Source organism: Phalacrocorax aristotelis, chromosome Z, assembly GCF_949628215.1.
Source record: "Phalacrocorax aristotelis chromosome Z, bGulAri2.1, whole genome shotgun sequence".
NCBI lineage: Eukaryota > Metazoa > Chordata > Aves > Suliformes > Phalacrocoracidae > Phalacrocorax > Phalacrocorax aristotelis.
The window spans coordinates 41,520,950-41,539,032 of NC_134311.1; the positions used below are offsets into that span (position 1 = coordinate 41,520,950).

The 18,083-nt window shown below is 44.3% G+C and overlaps 1 protein-coding gene across 4 annotated transcripts in view; it reads right to left on the bottom strand.

The window, feature by feature from the left end:
* Positions 1-466: 466 nt before the first annotated feature.
* APBA1 (amyloid beta precursor protein binding family A member 1) overlaps positions 467-18,083 on the bottom strand; it is a 110,271-nt gene continuing 92,654 nt past the window's right edge. For all 4 annotated transcript variants that reach the window (XM_075078699.1, XM_075078702.1, XM_075078701.1 and 1 more), the window contains 5 exons: positions 17,165-17,344; positions 16,146-16,358; positions 3,956-4,075; positions 3,164-3,304; positions 467-1,751 (listed from right to left, as the gene is read on the bottom strand). In XM_075078699.1, coding sequence (XP_074934800.1) covers positions 1,680-1,751; positions 3,164-3,304; positions 3,956-4,075; positions 16,146-16,358; positions 17,165-17,344 — 726 coding nt within the window. In that variant the 3' untranslated portion in view covers positions 467-1,679. The remainder of the gene's footprint in view (positions 1,752-3,163; positions 3,305-3,955; positions 4,076-16,145; positions 16,359-17,164; positions 17,345-18,083) is intronic.

Here is an 18,083-nt window from a genome sequence, read left to right on the forward strand (position 1 = left end):
AACAATGCTTACATTGCGCAGTCCACCCCACAATAATTGAGGAACAAGTGATGATGACCAACGGCACATTTGCAAGGCAGAAGTGGTGTGTGACTGCGTGTGGCCTGCTCTTGTTTTCATCTCACTGAGCCTTTCTATCACAGTAAAACACAGCAGAAACTGTTTCTTTAAAAGAAATCAACATATTAGCCTGGACTAAATGCATCGTTCAATTTCAGCATAAACATCAGTATACAGTCCCAGTAAAAAGTAACTACAGAAAATGGAGAATTTTCCTCTCACAAGGAACAAAAGCCACTGATTCGTTTTTCCCCTCTTAGAAAAAAAACCAACCAACCCATCCCCTTTTCCCACTTTTGACTCTAGCATGCAAATTAGAGGCCAGTCAAATCCTAGATTTCATATATCCCTACAGTTTATCATCTTCATACAAGTGCATATAGTATACGCATATCTCCTTTAAGTGCCATACATATGGAAAAAAATCACAAGTTAAATTATATAACAAAATAAATAAGTTTATTCCCACCTCATCTCTTCCGCTGTTATCTATATCACGAACTAAAGGAAAGTCAATAAAATTAGACAGGTCTTTGGACAAAAATATATGTTAAAATTGGCTCAGAGAACAAAATTACTTAGAATAGTCTGCAGATCTCTTATATTCAAACTTCATAAATAGCAAGCACAATTTAAAAAATATCTATATACACCGATGCACATGGCTGTGTGCACCAAATTCAGAATTAAGAGCCTAGAAAAAGTGTAGGTATTCAGGAAAGCCCCGTACTATTTCTCTTGCAGATATTTAAAGATCCTCACCCCCTCCTTTAACCTCTAAAATAGGAAAGGGACTATAAAAGACACGTTACATTAAAACAAAGTAGAATAAAACAGAGAGTTAGAAACCTATGGGCAGAGTAGGGGAGGCAGCTGTAAAAAAAAAGCCTCCTGATTACTCTAAGTAATGCAAGTGTAACATGTTTCCACAACTCACAAAAGTGCCTTTCGAGGTCCTTCTGTCACAAAGAATGGATGACAGAGGGGAATTAAAAGGTGTGTATTTGGACAGTCCATTTTATAACAACAGCATTTACTGAGTCTTCATAAGCAGGTAGTTCTTCCTGAGGGCAAAACTATCCTTTTAGTATTTTACTTTCCCTACAGACATAAACCTTTAACACTGAGCTTAGTGCCTGTGGGAAAATAGGGCAAGAAAAGCAGAGTCACATGCAGGATATCCAAGAGAACACTTTGCACCCTATACTTTTATCCGTTTGGTAAACACATCTTGCATTCAGCAACATTTAATTTACTCAGTTTGTCAAATTATAGCCACAAAAATAAAATCAATTATGTAGCATGAAGCAGAGTCAATCTTCTTTGTGAATCCTGCTGTGAACAATGCTGCTGTTACTTTCCTGTTTTGCCTGTGGAACTGCATGAAGTTTCACTTGTGAAAAGGTGTAACCAAAATAGTCCCCTTCCCAAAATAAAGGAAAATGGCAGGGAGAAGAGGAAAAAGGTAGGGAGGAGAAAAAGACAGTGTGTTTGTGTCTGTGAAGGGGAGAGAGAGAGAAAAAGAAACATCTCTGCAGACACAGAAATGCAGCACTATAGAGACAAGCACTAATGAGGAAAACAGCCTCCATGCACATTGTGACAGTGAGGTGTTGGCTTTAGATGTAAACTGGTTGCTCTTGTGCAGTCAACAGTCTGTACATGGCAGCTGGCATAGTCTTCATATGAATCTAGAGGAAATACGACAAGTTAGTCAATGTTCCTAACACGCATACTACAACAGTGCATCGATGAAGGAACTAGCTAAGGTGATACACAATAGAAGAGGAAGGTAAAACCGGAGAGTTTTCATACCCTTGTTAAAATATTGCAGGTGGTGATTTTATAAAACAGTATCTTTAATATCCGTTAACCATCTAAAGTTGTGGACGCTTAATTTTTCCAGATTAGGATTTCTCTAAAACATAGGAGAACTACGGCTAAATAACAAAAGAAATGGTGTGTTGGCTTGCTCTCACTTCCACTTTTTAGATTTGAACAGCAACAAGCTAATAGAGGTAGAATCACAGAGTTATAGAGCATTTTAAGTTGGAAGGGACCTTTGAAGATCATCTAGTCCAAACCACCCTGCTGCAGGCAGGGACATCTTTCAGTAGATCAGGTTTCTCAGAGGCCTGTCCAACCTGACCTTGAACACTTCCAGGGATGGGGCATACTCAGCTTCAATGGGCAACCTGTTCCTGTGCCTCACCACCTTAATTGTGAAAAATATTTTCCTTATACCCAATCTAAATCTACCCTCTTTCAGTTTAAAACCGTTGCCCCTTGTCCTGTCAGTACAGAACCTGCTAAGAAGTCTCCCGTCTTTCTGAGAAGCCCCGTTAGTATATTTAAAGGCTGCTATAAGGTCCCCCCACTGCCTTCTCTTCTCCAGGCTGAACAACCCCAGCTCTCTCAGCCTGTCCTTGTAGGAGAGGTGCTCCAGCCCTTGGATTATTTTTGTGGCCCTCCTCTGGACCCGCTCCAACAGGTCCCTGTTGTTCCTGTGCTGGGGACCCCAGAGCTGGATGCAGCACTCCCAGGGTCTCACCAGAGCAGGGTAGAGGGGCCCTCAATCTGCTGGCCACAATCTCCTCACTGCCCTCAATCTGCTGGCCACACTTCTTGTTATGCAGCCCAGGATCCAACAGGCTTTCTGGAATGTGAGTGCACATTGCCAGCTCCTGTCCAGCTTTTCATCTACCAGTATCCCTAAGTCCTTCTCTGCAGGTCTGCCCTCAATCCATTCACCCTCCAACCTTTATTCATACTGGGAGTTGTCCTGACCCAGGTGCAGGACCTTGCACTTGGCCTTGTTGAACTTCATTAGGGTTACATGGGCCCTCTTTTCAAGCTTGTCAAGGTCTCTCTAATAGCATCCCTTTCCTCGAGCTTAGCAACTGCGCCACTGAGCTTGGTGTCTTCTGCAAACTTGCTGAGGGTGCACTCGATCCCACTGTCTGTATCATTGACAAAGATATTAGAAACTAGTGGTCCCAGTGTGGTCTTCTGAGGGACACTAGTTGTTACTGGTTTCCACTGGCTGTTACTGGTAACAACGACAAACTATGTTATATTGCCTAGTCACATTGCCTGCTCTTACCTCACCAACAGCATTTGAGAGAATGTGAACAATTTTCTCATGGGGTGTTGCTACAACACTCTGTCCATTGATTTCAATGATCCGATGGCCGACACGCACACCTCCTCGCTCTGCTATACCTCCTCTCATAAGGCTACAGATCTGGAGGGAAAGGACAAATTTATCAGGGGCTGGATAAGGAACAGAGGCTTTAGGTTACCTGTTTTTACCTGTAAACTGTATATCAGCATTTAAACAGAGGTTTGCAACAAATTCTAAAATGTAATCCATCGCTGATTCAAAGTAAAATTTGTTAGTGACAAATAACTACTGGATATTCTTTTCCAAGAGCCAAACAAACTGTCAGAAAAGGTTGTTCGTCTTGTACGTCACATGCTGTGGTTTGGAAATTTAAGAGTGTATGAAGGACCACAGTTCAACAATGTTCAAGATGCAGATGCCTTACAGCAAAAGAGGATGATGGACAGCCTTTTTCTTTTGAGATTATGCAGTGGCTTGGTTAAAGATGCAGATTGAAAGCTGCCTCTGCTACACAGTTTTGTTTCTCTACCCTAAAACAGCTTTTCTATTCCTCTGGCTGACTTCAAAGTTGTGAAGCAAGTAGAGTCAAAGACAAAAAACAACTCTGATTAACTCAGCTTTTGTAACTTAGACTTAACACAGGGACAAAGTCCTGCTTGCTGTAAGGGAGAAAATGGCAACTTCCCTCTTCCCACACTGAAACTGAACCGCAAAGGGCTAAGAAGTTTCATGTATATTAAAGCTTAACTAGAGAGTGTGGAAGCTACTTACAATCCCATTCTGCACACTGAAGCCCAACTGATATCTGAGGTCTGGTCTCCTGATCAAGACTGTGGTGACTGGAGGACACCTAACTATGTTCAGTTTAACCCGGGCCTGGTTTTTCAAACCCTGCAAAAAGAAATCACCATGAAAAATGCTGGCAAAGGGAAATTGAAACATTTAACATAAGCATTGTGGGGGCAAAGAAGGGTGTTAAAATATTGACATGGGAACAGCCCTGAATAACCAGCTGTTTTTATGCATTGTAACACAATCTGATCACTGAATGCCAGACAAAAGCACCCGAATATTCAGTGAAATTCATGATAAAATATCAAATTTTTCTTGCCCAGAAGCTGACACAGTTGTTTTAAGAAAAGTAGCTTCCTGTTGGCAATTTCTTCATTTCATAATACAAATCATGTATAAAAAGAATATTAAACAGGTCTATGCAGCTCACCAAAAAAGCCATAAACTGTGGATGGGAAATAAAACTGCAAGTAGATAAGATAGTTACAAATAAGTGGCTTCCATAACGGGATATATTCAATTCTGTCAAGCAAACAGCAGGTCCTGTTCATATTATTCTTATATAAGCAGTGCTCCTAATTTCCATTCTTCCTCCCTTCTAAATTAGTTATATCACATTCATCATTAACTCCTTGCTACCACAAAAAAATTGGAGGGAAACTTATTTTTACTGTCAGGCTGGTAAAACACTAGAACAGATTACCCAGACAGGTTGTGGGGTATCCCATCTTGGAGTTATTTAAACCCCAGTGGGCACAGCCCTGAGCAACCTGCTCTACTTTGAACTGAAGTGTTGGTCTAGACCAGCTTCAGTGGTGACTGCCAGCCTTGGAGACTCTCTGATTGTGAAAACTCTCTGTGAAAACTCAAATGTAAAAACGCAGATAACTGCAATCTGACCCCTTGTACAACTTCAAGTATTCAGAGCTCTTGGGGATTGTTAAGATATATTTCTGAAATGCTTCATTCACACAAAGGATTAGCCATAAATAAACATAACTAAAATCCACATCAAGTAAGAAATGCCTTATAAAGAATACAGCAACTTCCACCTTACTCAACACAACACCTACCAACCCCAGTATCTACTTACGAAGTCCTTTTATCTGTACAACTGAAATCTGGGTCCCATTGCAACTAACAGGTGTCTGACACTGACTTCAAATGGTTAATTCTGAAAAATAATTTCTACTGTAGGTAAGGTAATACACTGAATTCACAGAATCATAGAATCGTTAAGGTTGGAAAAGACCTCTAAGATCATTGAGTCCAACCACTAAACTATCACTGCCAAGTCTACCACTAAACCATATCCTCAAGCACCACATCTACCCTTCCTTTAAATACCTCCAGGGATGGAGACTCAACCACCTCCCTGGGCAGCCTGTTCCAATGTTTGACAACACTTTCGGTGAAGAATTTTTTCCTAATATCCAACCTAAACTTCCCCTGATGCACCTTGAGGCCATTTCCTCTCGTCCTATTGCTTGTTACTAGGGAGAAGAGACCAACCCCCGCCTCCTTTCAGGCAGTTGTAGAGAGCAATAAGGTCTCCCCTCAGCCTCCTCCAGGCTAAACAATCCCAGCTCCCTCAGCTGCTCCTCACAAGACTTGTTTGTTAGACCCTTCACCAGCTTTGTTGCCCTTCTCTGGACACACTCCAGCAACTCAATATCCTTCTTGTCCTGAGGGGCCCAAAACTGAACACAGTACACGAGGTGCGGCCTCACCAGTGCTGAGTACAGGGGCACGATTACCTCCCTGCTCCTGCTGGCCACACTATTCCTGATACAAGCCAGGATGCCATTGGCCTTCTTGGCCGCCTGAGCACACTGCTGGCTCATGTTCAGGTGGCTGTCGACCAACACCCCCAGGTCCTTTTCCTCCAGGCAGCTCTCCAGCCACTTCTCCCCCAGCCTGTAGCATTGCATGGGGTTGTTGTGACCCAGGTGCAGGACCTGGCACTTAGCCTTGTTGAATCTCATACCGTTGGCTCTGGCCCAATGATCCAGCCTGTCCAGGTCTCTCTGTAGGGCCTTTCTGCCCTCCAGCAGATTGACACTTCCACTCAGCTTGGTGTCATCTGCAAATTTACTGAGGGCGCACTCAATCCCCTCATCCAGATCATATTGATCATATCCAGATCATATTGAAGATATTGAACAGGACCAGCCCCGACACTGAGCCCTGGGGAACACCACTTGTGACCGGCCGCCAACTGGATTTGACTCCATTCACCACAACTCTCTGGGCTCGGCCGTCCAGCCAGTTTTTAACCCAGCGCAGAGAGCACTTGTCCAAGCCGTGAGCAGCCAGCTTCTCCAGGAGAATGCTGTGGGAGACAGTGTCAAAGGCCTTACTAAAGTCCAAGTAGACAATATCCACAGCCTTCCCCTCATCCACTAAGCGGGTCACCTTATCATAGAAGGAGACCAGGTTAGTGAGGTATGACGTCCCTTTCATAAACCCATGCTGGCTGAGCCCAATCCCTGGTTGTCCTGCACGTGCTGCATAACGGCTTTCAAGATGATCTGCTCCATGACCTTTCCTGGCACCAAGGTCAGGCTGACAGGCTTGTAGTTCCCCGGATACTCCTTCTGACCCTTCTTGTAGAGGGGCGTCACATTCGCTACTTTCCAGTCATCTGGGACCTCCCCGGTTGACCAGGACTGCTGGTGAATGATGGAGAGTGACCTGGCGAGCTCCTCTGCCAACTCCCTCAGTATCCTTGGGTGGATCCCATCCGGCCCCATGCACTTGTGAACATCCAGGTGAAGAAGCAGGTCAGTGACTGCCACCTTGTCAACAACTGGGACTTCATTCTGCACACTGTCTCCATCTCCCAGCACAGGGGCCTGACAACCCTGAGGATGACCAGTCTGACTATTAAAGACTGAGGCAAAGAAAACATAATGTACCTCAGCCTTCTCCTCATCTTTCATGGCAAGGTTACCTTCCACATCCAACAAAGGAGGGAGATTCTCCCTGGCCCTCCTTTTGTCACTGATACGTTTATAAAAACATTTTTTGCTATTTTTGATGGTGGCGGCCAGTTTAAGTTCCAGCTGGGCCTTCGCCTTCCTGACCTTTTCCCTGCAAAACCTCACAACATCCTTGTAGACCTCCTGAGTCACCTGCCCCTTCTTCCAAAGGCAGTAAGCTCTCCTTTGTTTCTTGAGTTCCAGCCAAAGCTCACTATTCAGCCAAGCCGGTCTTCTCCCCCCCCTGCTCGACTTAGAGCACATGGGGACGGCCTGCTCCTGCACCTTTGAGACTTCATTCTTTAATAACATCCAGCCTTGCTGGACTCCTTTGCCCTTCAGGACTGCCTCCCAAGGGACTCTGTTAACCAGTCTCCTTAACAATCCAAAGTCTGCCCAAACTTCTGAAGTTCAGGGTAGTGGTTTTGCTGACCCTCTTCCTTACTTCTCCAAGAATCAAGAACTCTATCATGTCATGGTCGCTGAGCCCAAGACAGCCTCCAACCACCACATCACCCACCAGGCCTTCTCTGTTCGTAAACAGCAGGTCCAGCGGGGCACCTCCCCTGGTTGGCTTGCTTGCCAGCTGCGTCAGGAAGTTATCTCCCACATGCTCCAGGAACCTATGAGACTGCTTTCTCTCTGCTGTGTTGTATTTCCAGCAGGTATCTGTTAAGTTGAAGTCTCCCACGAGAACCAGGGCTAGAGATTGAGAGACTTCAGCCTACTGCTTGTAGAGTACTTCATCTGTCTCCTCATCCTGGTTGGGTGGTCTATAACAGACTCCTACCAGGATATCTGCCTTACTGCCCTTCCCCCTGATCCTTACCTGTAAGCACTCAACCTTATCATTACCGTCATTGAGTTCTAGACAGCCAAAACACTCCCTAACATACAAGGCTACCCCTCCACCTCTCCTTCCTTGCCTGTCCCTTCTAAAGAACTTGTAGCCATCCATTGCAGCGCTCCAGTTGTGTGAGTCATCCCACCGTGTTTCTGTGATGGCGACCACATCATAGTTTCTCTGGTGTGCAATGGTTTCCAGCTCCTCCTCTTTATTGCCCATGCTGCGTGCATTGGTGTAAATGCACTTCAGTTATCTATTGATCTCTTCTCCAACACAGGTATGCCAACCCTAGGCTCATTCCTAGCAAGCTTGGTTTTATCCCCTTCCTGCTTCATACCTAGTTTAAAGCTCTCTCAATGAGGCCTCCTAACTCCTGAGCCAGAATCCCTTTCCCCCTTTCTGACAGGCGAACCCCATCCGTCTCCAGCAGGCCTGGTGCCATGTAAACTGCCCCATGATAAAAAAAAAAAAATTCCACCGCTGGCACCAGCCTCTGAGCCATGTGTTAATGAGATGGGCCTTCCTGTTCCTTTCCATATGTCTCCCAGCTACCGATGGGATGGAGGAGAACACTACCTGCGCTCCTGATCCTTCAAGTAATTGCCCCAGTTCTCTAAAGTCCCTTTTGATCGTCTTTGCACCTCTCTCAGCTACCTCATCACTGCCAACCTGAACAAACACTAGCGGATAATAATCGGATCCTTTTACTATCCTAGGGAGCTTCCTGGTAATATCTTTTATTCTTGCCCCAGGGAGGCAGCAGACTTCCCTATGGGATGGGTCCAGTCAGCATATCGGGCCCTCTGTTCCCCTCAGAAGGGAGTCGCCTATGACAATTACCCTTCTTTTTTATTTACTAGTGGCCATTGTAATGCGTGGGGCTGACTGGTTCCCTCCAGTCAACCCCTTGGGTGGATCACTGTCTGTATCTTCATACTCCTGGCCCTTGGGTTCCAGAGCCTCATACCTACTTTGTAAGGGCACCTGGGGGGGCAAAATCGGCCGGGAGAGGATTCGCCTACCGTGCCAAGCAGGGATCTGCATCCATCCTCCTCCGTCTCTTGTGTTGCCTCCCTCTGCCTTGCGGCACGAGGGCACAGGAGCCACTCCTTCTCTTGATGCTTCTATCTGGTGTGCTTGTCTCAGGGATGGCAGGGAGTGGCTCCACCAGTCTATCTCCCTCTCGCACTCCTTGATACTCCTCAGTATCTACATCCAGTTTACTGCTGCTGATTGTGTTGAGCCAAACTCCAGACTCAGCAGTGACTTGGATAACTAGACTGGCATCCTGCCAGGGTGAACTACCTTAAAAGTCTGTTTTCTTGTCAGCACCTTAAACTGGATGCAGTCATCGCATGGGAAACAGCTGCCCTCACTTCCACACAGTGCTGAGCTCAGCTTGGCTCATTACTGGAAGTGGCTCCAAAAGAATGGGTGTGTGAACATAAAATGACAAAGCACGTGGCTGTGGGAATTCCCTCTACTCCACTCTCTGCAGAAAGAAGGTCTGAACTCCATCTCTCCCATGACTATGGACCCATCCAGTCCAGTGAGGAGTTAGCAGCACACCACACATCCTCAAGGGCCTTTCATCTTCTATATGCAGGTGTTCACAACAACACACATCACAGAAGACAGGGACTAATCAACCTGTACTAAGCTGTGGGTGCAATGTTTACCCAAAAGTCTGAGGGGCTTTTGCCTCAGCTGCCTAAATCCAGGAGGGGAGAAGTCATGCAGAGTACTGCAGACGCTCATTTCTGTGAGGAATTTAGGAGTGTAACTTCAGTCACCTGAGTTCACTCAGGTTACATGCCCTCAACAAGAGTTGATATTGCGCTCTTACTTTCCTTATAAATGGGTAAGTTATTTATATTTATTCCTTGAAAAAAAGTAATGTGGTCCCCAACAAATAATTTCCTAATTTTGCAGAAAATGCATATATTTTGAAAGTGGATAATTTCCAGTATTATGCAGACTGGTAATATATGCTGATCAGAATCAAAATAAATGCATCATTTGACCAACTTATTTGCTTGTCTAGTCCCTGACTCTACTTGTGATAGTAGCCAGCACCAGATGCTTCTGAAAAAGATACAAGCAGTATAATACAATGAGGGAATAACCACCACATACGGGAAGCTTCTTCTGAGCTCTGTCAGTTTGCAATTGGTTTATGGTCCATTAGTAGCAGAGATTGCATCCATAATACTGAAATTATCTTAATCGAAGTGCTTGCAATATATTCTTCTTATCTACATAATATTCTCATCTTTTCATAGGAGTCCTTAGAGCATGCTAAAGAAATCTGAAATCCTGAGATATTTCTGCCACGTTTAAATGTGTGCTTAGATCATTCAGTGGTATATACACTTGTTACCAGACATGCTATATGAACAGCTCTAGATGTATGGTTATGAACAGCTGCAAACATACAGAGTATCTTCTCTTTAGAAAGACAAAAAAAATGGCTAGCAGTTCCTACAGCAACAGCAATAAGTATCACTGAGGAATAGAAGGGTCTGCAATAGCTGGAAACAGCAAAGCTGGTTGTTTCTTTTTTGAGAAACAGAGATGAGCACAATGAAATTCCACCTCAAAAGGCTCTGAAGCAGTGAAGCATAACTCATCACAGTTTTAGAGATAAAACTGATGTGGGATAGGAAACAAGTATGGTTAACATGAAAAGCCTGGATTTGCAGGGAAATTTGTTCCACTGAGGCTGGCACATATATATTTAATACAATTTTTTTTCCTTCCTTCCCAAATGAAGATTGTTTTTGCCATGTTTTTAGTAAGCCACACTTCCAGGCTATCATTTCTACCCACTTCATCTAAAATGATTGGTTCAGTGACTTATGCATCTATTACTCATCAGAACTCAGCATTATTGTTTTTGGAAACCAGAATGGTAAGTCTTTATAGCAAACATCTTAGTTCAAGTATTAAGAAGCTAATCCATGGACAAAAAATAAAAATTTACTTTGTAAATGTACTTTGTAAATGCAAAATTTGCTTTGCAATTTAAAGAAGTACAAAATGCAAAAAACCATATTACATAATACAACTTGTTACCAGAAAGTTGCCTAAATAAATAAGTTTAACAGGCGTATTCCTAGAAATTAGAGGATTTCTGTATAGTACACCACCAGCATTACATTATATGTTTACATGGTATGATACACAGGAGCTCTGGAGGGGCTTTTTCAATAAATGAAAAGGTCCACATAGCTTCATCTCAGACATTCCCTAGTATTGCAACTTTCCAGCTCTTGAAACTCTGATGTTTAAATACCTATTTTCCCTTTTATGCTACAGCTATGCTGTTTGGTTCTAGTTGACCTCCAAGCTTTTTGCAGTCACATACTTTTCTGGCAACTAGAAGAAAGCTTTTCCTATTAAAATATCCCATTTGGCCATGGAAAGAGAAGCATCACGCTTTCAAAAAATTTGTGCAAAGTTTCTACAGAGGATAAGTATGTCTTTAATTAAAAGTTTAGAAGTTTTAAATATAGCAATAAACAAACAAAAAAAGCATCAGCTCTATTTCAGCCTCCTCTAGGAGACCTTTAAACTGCTAATATGGCCTAGGACTATATTAGGCACCTGTGCCTCCATTTGTCACATAACATTTTAAGTGTCTGTGCTGCTTTTGGCTGGGATAGAGTTAATTCTCTTCACTGCAGCTGGTAAGGTGACGATGAAGCTGCTCGTAAGTGTTGCTAAGCAGTGCCTGTAGTACTCAGGGACCTTCCCAGCTTCCCATGCTTTGCCAGGTGGGCAAGAGGCTGGGGAGGGGGGGCACATCCCAGACAGCTGACCCCAACTGGCCAATGGGATGTTCCATACCATGTGATGCCAAGACTGATATCTTAACCAGGACAGTTAGCACATGGGCTGGGGGGTGGTTGTGGCTTAGGGACTGGTGGCATTGGGTTGGTGGGTTTTGGTTGTTCATTCCCTCTTCCTGCCCTGGGTTCTGCCTCTCTTGTTATTCTCCTTTTCATTGCATTATTATTATTGTTGTTGTTGTTATTATTATTGTTTTATTGTAATAATTAAACTGTTCTTATCTCAACCCACAAGAGGTAAGAACCCTTCTGGTTCTCTCCCCCATACCGCTGGTGGGGTAGTAAGAGAGTGGCTGTGTGGGGCTGCATTGCTGGCTAAACCACAACAGTCTCTTTTGGTGCCCAGTGTGGGGCTTGATGGTTTGAGGTAATAACTGCTGCTGGTCACAGCATCATGCTTTTGTTTTTGCAGTAGGTTTCAAAGATTGGTGTTTTTTTTAGTCTGCTGTGTTCTGCCTAAGAGATTTGTTATACAAACACTGGTTTTTAGCTTCATCTGGTATTTGAGTTTTCCGTTGGAACTGTTACTGTACTTTAGATACCACCTCATTGAGGCGATTAGCAATTATACCTCCTCCTCTGAGAGATTTTATATGGAGACAATACACTATGGTATTTTTGCTGCTTTCTTCTATGATGTCTCCACCTTTATTGCAACAACCTTTTGTATCTTGAATATCCTTGGGTATTTAAGATATATTTTTTGTTAGTTTTGGGGCATGTTGGTTTGGTTTTGGCCAAGGCTAGGAAGCAATTTAAGAATCTAATCCTGAGATCTGCCCCAAGGCTTGATAGTTACGAGTGACAGGACACATGGGATAGCATGGGCAAATACCTAGGGCAGTGGGCACCCCCAATGTTTTGGAGTTTCACCCCTGAACAAGTGCAGAATCCTGAAAAACTAGTAGAATATTTGGAGAAATTATGTTGTTACCCTGGGAACTCCAGAGAGACACAGAGCACTGCAACGTGCTGGGGCCTGGCCCATGAGTACTGAGCCCAGCTCAACAGTGTTCAGTGCTCCCAAGGGGAAGAGAAGGTCTCTGGATTGAAAGACAAAGTGACAGACACTGTGGCCACTCAAACCCCTAGGACAAGCACAGTGGCTACTCAAACCCCCATGACAGGCACTGCAGCTGAACCAGAAAATCAACCCATGCCAGTATCAGTTGCCCCCATGCACAAGAAGAAATCTTGGAAGCGGAATTCAACTCATTTAGAAAGGGATGATGGAAAAGTAGGGCCATCACGAGGAGAAGAGGAGGAATAAATGAAACAGAGACCACCCGATCTCTGTCGCTGAGTGAGTTGTGAGATACGCAAAAAGCTTTTGGCCATCGTTCAGGTGAGCACATTGTCACCTGGCTGCTCCAATGCTATGATAATGGGGCCAGCAGCCTGGAATTAGAGGGGAAGAAAGTCAAACAACTGGGAACCCCTTCTGGGGAAGGGGGCATTGACAAAGCAATGGGAAAAGGGACATAAGCCCTCAAGCCTCTGGAGGCAACTCCTGTCCAGAGTAAAGGAAAGGTATCCCTTCAAAGAAGTTGTTACATTTTGCCTAGGAAAATGGACAACCATGGAGAAAAGTATCCAGTACCTGAGGGAACTAGCCATGCTTGAGGTGATTTATGGTGACATGGATGATCAACAGCCATCCAAAAATCCAGATAAAGCACAGAGCACACGACCCATGTAGCGGAAGTTTGTATGGAGCGCACCATCCTCATATGCAAACTCATTGGCAGTAATGTCCTGGAAAGATGCTGAGGCACCAACGGTGGTAGAGGTGATTAATAAACTCCAGGATTATGAAGAAAATATCTCTTCCTCCCTCCTCTTGGGTGTGGAGAAACTGTCCTGAGAGGTCCAGCAACTCAAAGAAGATATGTTAGCAATAAGCGCCCCTTTGATCAAGAGAGAGGACATACACCACAGGCCACGCTATAGTTCTACCTGCGTGATGCAGAGAGACAACATGAGGAGGTGGGATGGAAAACCTACTTCGAGCCTAGTGGCACACGTATGTGTGCTGTAAGGAAGAACAATCACTCAGGGGTTCTTTGAAGAAAGCTGCTGCTCCAGTTTCCAGTGAGCAGGTCCCCAAACAGAGGGGTAGAAGTGCTGATTTTACTTCTGAGCTTAGGAGAGAAACTCTTGATTCATATTAACAGGAAGTGAGTTGTGAATGCCATGATCAAGACTAGAGGGCCCCTGCCTCCAGCCAGGTGGAAGAAAGGGACAACTGGGTTTACTGGACTGTGTGGATCTGATGGCCTGGCACATATGACCCACAGGAATATAAAGCTTTAGTGGACACTGGTGCATAGTGCACCCGAATGCCATCAAGGTATACAGGGGCAGAACCCATCTGTATTTCTGAAAGTGACAGGGGGATCCCAAGAGCTAACTGTATTGGAGGCCAAAGTGAGCCTAACTGGGAAGGAGTGGCAGAAGCACCCCATTGTGACTGGCCCCGAGGTTCCGTGCATCCTTGGCATAGACTGCCTCAGGAGAGGGTATTTCAAGGACCCAAAAGGGGACAGGTGGGCTTTTGGTGTAGCTGCCTTGGAGACGGAAGAAATTAAACAGCTGTCTACCTTGCCCAGTCTCTCGAAGGACCCTTCTGTTGTGGGGTTGCTGAAGGTCAAAATAAAACAGGTGCCGATCGCCACCACAAGAGTGCACCGGCGGCAATATCGCGCCAGCTGAGACTCCCTGATTCCCATCCATGACCTCATTCATCGACTGGAGAGCCAAGGAGTCATCATTAAGACCCACTCACCCTTTAACAGTCCCATATGGCCAGTGCGGAAGTCTAATGGAGAGTGAAGGCTAACAGTAGACTATCATGACCTGAACGAAGTCATGCCGCCTCTGAGTGCTGCTGTGCCAGACATGCTAGAACTACAATATGAACTGGAGTCCAAGGCAGCCAAGTGGTGTGTCACAATTGATATTGCTAATGCATTCTTCTCAATCCCTCTGGCAGCAGAGTGCAGGCCACAGTTTGCTTTCACTTGGAGGGGCGTCCAGTACACCTGGAATGGACTGCCCCAGGGGTGGAAACACAGTCCTACAGTTTGCCATGGACTGATCCAGACTGCACTGGAACAGGGTGAGGCTCCAGAACACCTTCAATACACTGATGACATCATCGTGTGGGGCAATACAGCAGAAGAACTTTTTGAGAAAGGAGATAAAACAGTCCAAATCCTTCTGAAAGCTGGTTTTGCCATAAGGTCAAGGTACTTGCACAGGAGATCCAGTTCTTAGGAATCAAATGGCAAGATGGGTATCATCAGATCCCAATGGATGTGATCAACAAAATAGCAGTCAGGGCTCCACCAACTAGCAAAAAGGAAACAAGCTTTTTTAGGTGTTTGGGTTTTTGGAAGATGCATATTCCACGTTACAGTCTGATTGTAAATCCCTCTCTATCAAGTGACCCGGAAAAAGAATGATTTCAAATAGGGCCCTGAGCAACAACAAGCCTTTGAACAAATTAAACAGGATAGTTCATGCAGTAGCCCATGGGCCAGTCCGGGCAGGACAAGATGTAAAGAATGTGCGCTACACCGCAGCCGGGGAGAATGGCCCTACCTGGAGCCTCTGGCAGAAAGCACATGGGGAGACCCGAGGTCAACCCCTAGGGTTTTGGAGTCAGGGATACAGAGGGTCCGAAGCCCGCTATACTCAAACTGAAAAAGAGATATTGGCAGCATATGAAGGGGTTTGAGCTGCTTCAGAAGTGGTTGGTACTGAAGCACAGTTGCTCCTGGCACCCCGACTGCCAGTGCTGGGCTGGATGTTCAAAGGAAACATCCCCTCTACACACCATGCAACTGACGCTACATGGAGTAAATGGGTTGCACTGATCACCCAGCGAGCTCGAATAGGAAACCCTAGTTGCCCAGGAATCTTGGAAGTGATTATGGACTGTCCAGAAGGCAAAGATTTTTGGAATATCAGCAGAGAAGGAGGTGACACGTGCTGTTAGTTTTGGTTGTTCGTTCCCCCTTCCCACTCTGGGTGTCGCCTGTCTCGTTATTCTCCTTTTCATTGTATTATTATTATTGTTGTTTTTATTATTATTTTAATTATTAAACTGTTCTTATCCCAACCCACGAGAGATAAACACCCTTCTGATTCTCTCCCCCATCCCTCTGGTGGGGGAGTGAGTGAGTGGCTGTGTGGGGCTGAGTTGCCAGCTAAACCACAACAGTGTCTTCAGATGTACATCTGGTAATATCTTCGTTTTGAGCAGAATATTCTCTTGTGGAATGAAGTTCTGCAGAGTCCTTGCCTATAAAAGTAAAAGGCCCTGCTCACTTTCTGGGATTCGACAAATTGGTGTAGCATAATTCTCACTTCAGTTTAAAGATCATGAAATGGAGTGCTATAAAGCATTTGGTAAGAGTTCTATACTTTCTGCTCTCCTGTTATGTAACCCTTTTTAAATGTGTAACTTCCAGAAATATTTTCCATACCTTTATAATGCTCTGACACGTTGAGAGTGGTAAACCAACCAAACTGGTCCCATTGATTGACATGATCTGGTCACCTATGTTTAGCTTCCCAGATTTCTCTGCTGGTCCTCCATGCATCATGTTGGCTATAATAACTGTAGGCAAAATGGATCCCCAGCCAGACTCCACAATCACTACACCTAGGATTTCTCCCTTTTGTTTTTCAATGTAAACCTGTATCATAAGAAAAAGTATTTATAAAAAAAAGCTTCTTCACACCTATGGAACTCATTAACAGCACCCTCCCCCCCCCTTCATATAACTAACCAACCTATACCTCTCCTTATGTGCAACCTGCATTTCTAATTCAGAGGCAAAACAAAACAAGATACACGTTTTACTATAGTTCATTTGTGTCCAAACATGAAATAATCAATGCTATGTAATACAGATTTTGCTTAATGCAAAACACCCCTCAGCTTATTTCTGCATACGAGCAGAGGAAACTGGTGTGGAAGAAACCACGGTGCCATGGGTTTTGGTAGATAAAGCCAAACAGTAGGAGACTGCAAGATTTTATGACCATGGACTAGAAAACCCCTACATGTGTGTTGCAGTGGTTCACTGGTTCATCTTTATTAACCAAGCTGCAAATCCAATCCTTCAAAATCTGGAATCAGCCACTTTCACAAATACCCATGCCTCTATAAATTTTGTATTGTTTACTTTAATCTGTTAAATTGTATTACTCTGTTAATCTGTTTTAAATCAATTTCATTAACATACAATGTCAACAATGTCTGAAAGTTGTTTGGTAAAAAGAACACAAACAGATGGTAAATCATTGTACTGCTGATAAATTTTGGGTTCACGGTTTGCCTTTGAAACAGAACTGATGACAGGGTGTCCTACTTGGGAGGATATTCTAGGCTCACTGAGGTCATTTATAGGAAGTATTAATGGTTTTCTGATTTCTGCCAGCATGGGCCTGAAACTGGCACAGAGCAGCTTAATGCTGTTATGGAAAAAATGAGACATACATCTTTGCAGTTTTCAGATTTGGAGAAGTGAATCAGGTCATCATTGTACATGTCCTGGGTATTGAGCAAGTCACTGTATTCCTTCTGGCTAAGGTCTTCTGGGTTGATTCCATTTGCCCTCAGAAATTCCTGGTAGGCCACGCTAAATGCTTGACCTATGGACTGTGCAATCAGCTGCGCCTGTAGCAGTTCCCAGGGAAGAGAAAAGAAAAAAGTGAAACATTCTGATGGTCTTGTCCACTGACACTTTCTCTGTTACAGTCACACTGCAAAATTATCAAGTCAAGCTGATGAACCTACAAGTCAAGTTACTGCAATCCAGTTTAAAAAAAATTTGTGCATTAAATATGAATTTAAAAGACCCACAAAATGATAACACATTCACCTTCACCATGAATCCAGCTTGGTAAGCAATTACAAATGAGAAACATAAATAAAGCCATCCTTTCATAGGTAAGAACTGCTAATATACATGTAAAGGTATACCTGCTGCCGTGACTGTAGCTCGGACCTAAAATTCTCCCCACACATGCAGCTCCCAGATGGCTCTCCCTCCTAGCAGAGGCAATGCCATTCTCTGACAAGCCAGCAGTGAAAATGAAAATGCATACTAGAAAGCACACAACCACATTTAAGAGGTTATTTCCTCCTTTTCTTACCCTCCTTTAAAACCGTCACATCCATATTGGCTGCTCCTACCTCAGTCTCAGATGAAACAGGAAAAGGGCAGCAACTAGTGAACAGATCCAGGCCTTGAAGTGATTGGAAATAGCCACACACATCTCCTCCTCCACCCTGCAACCTCCTTCAAACTCTCTCCCCTACATTTCTTGTTTCCCTCCCTTCAACTCCCAGGACTCTGTCGGTGTCCTGCCCCTCTTCCTTCTCAGCCTGTCCTTTGTGTGCACTCTCTTGCACC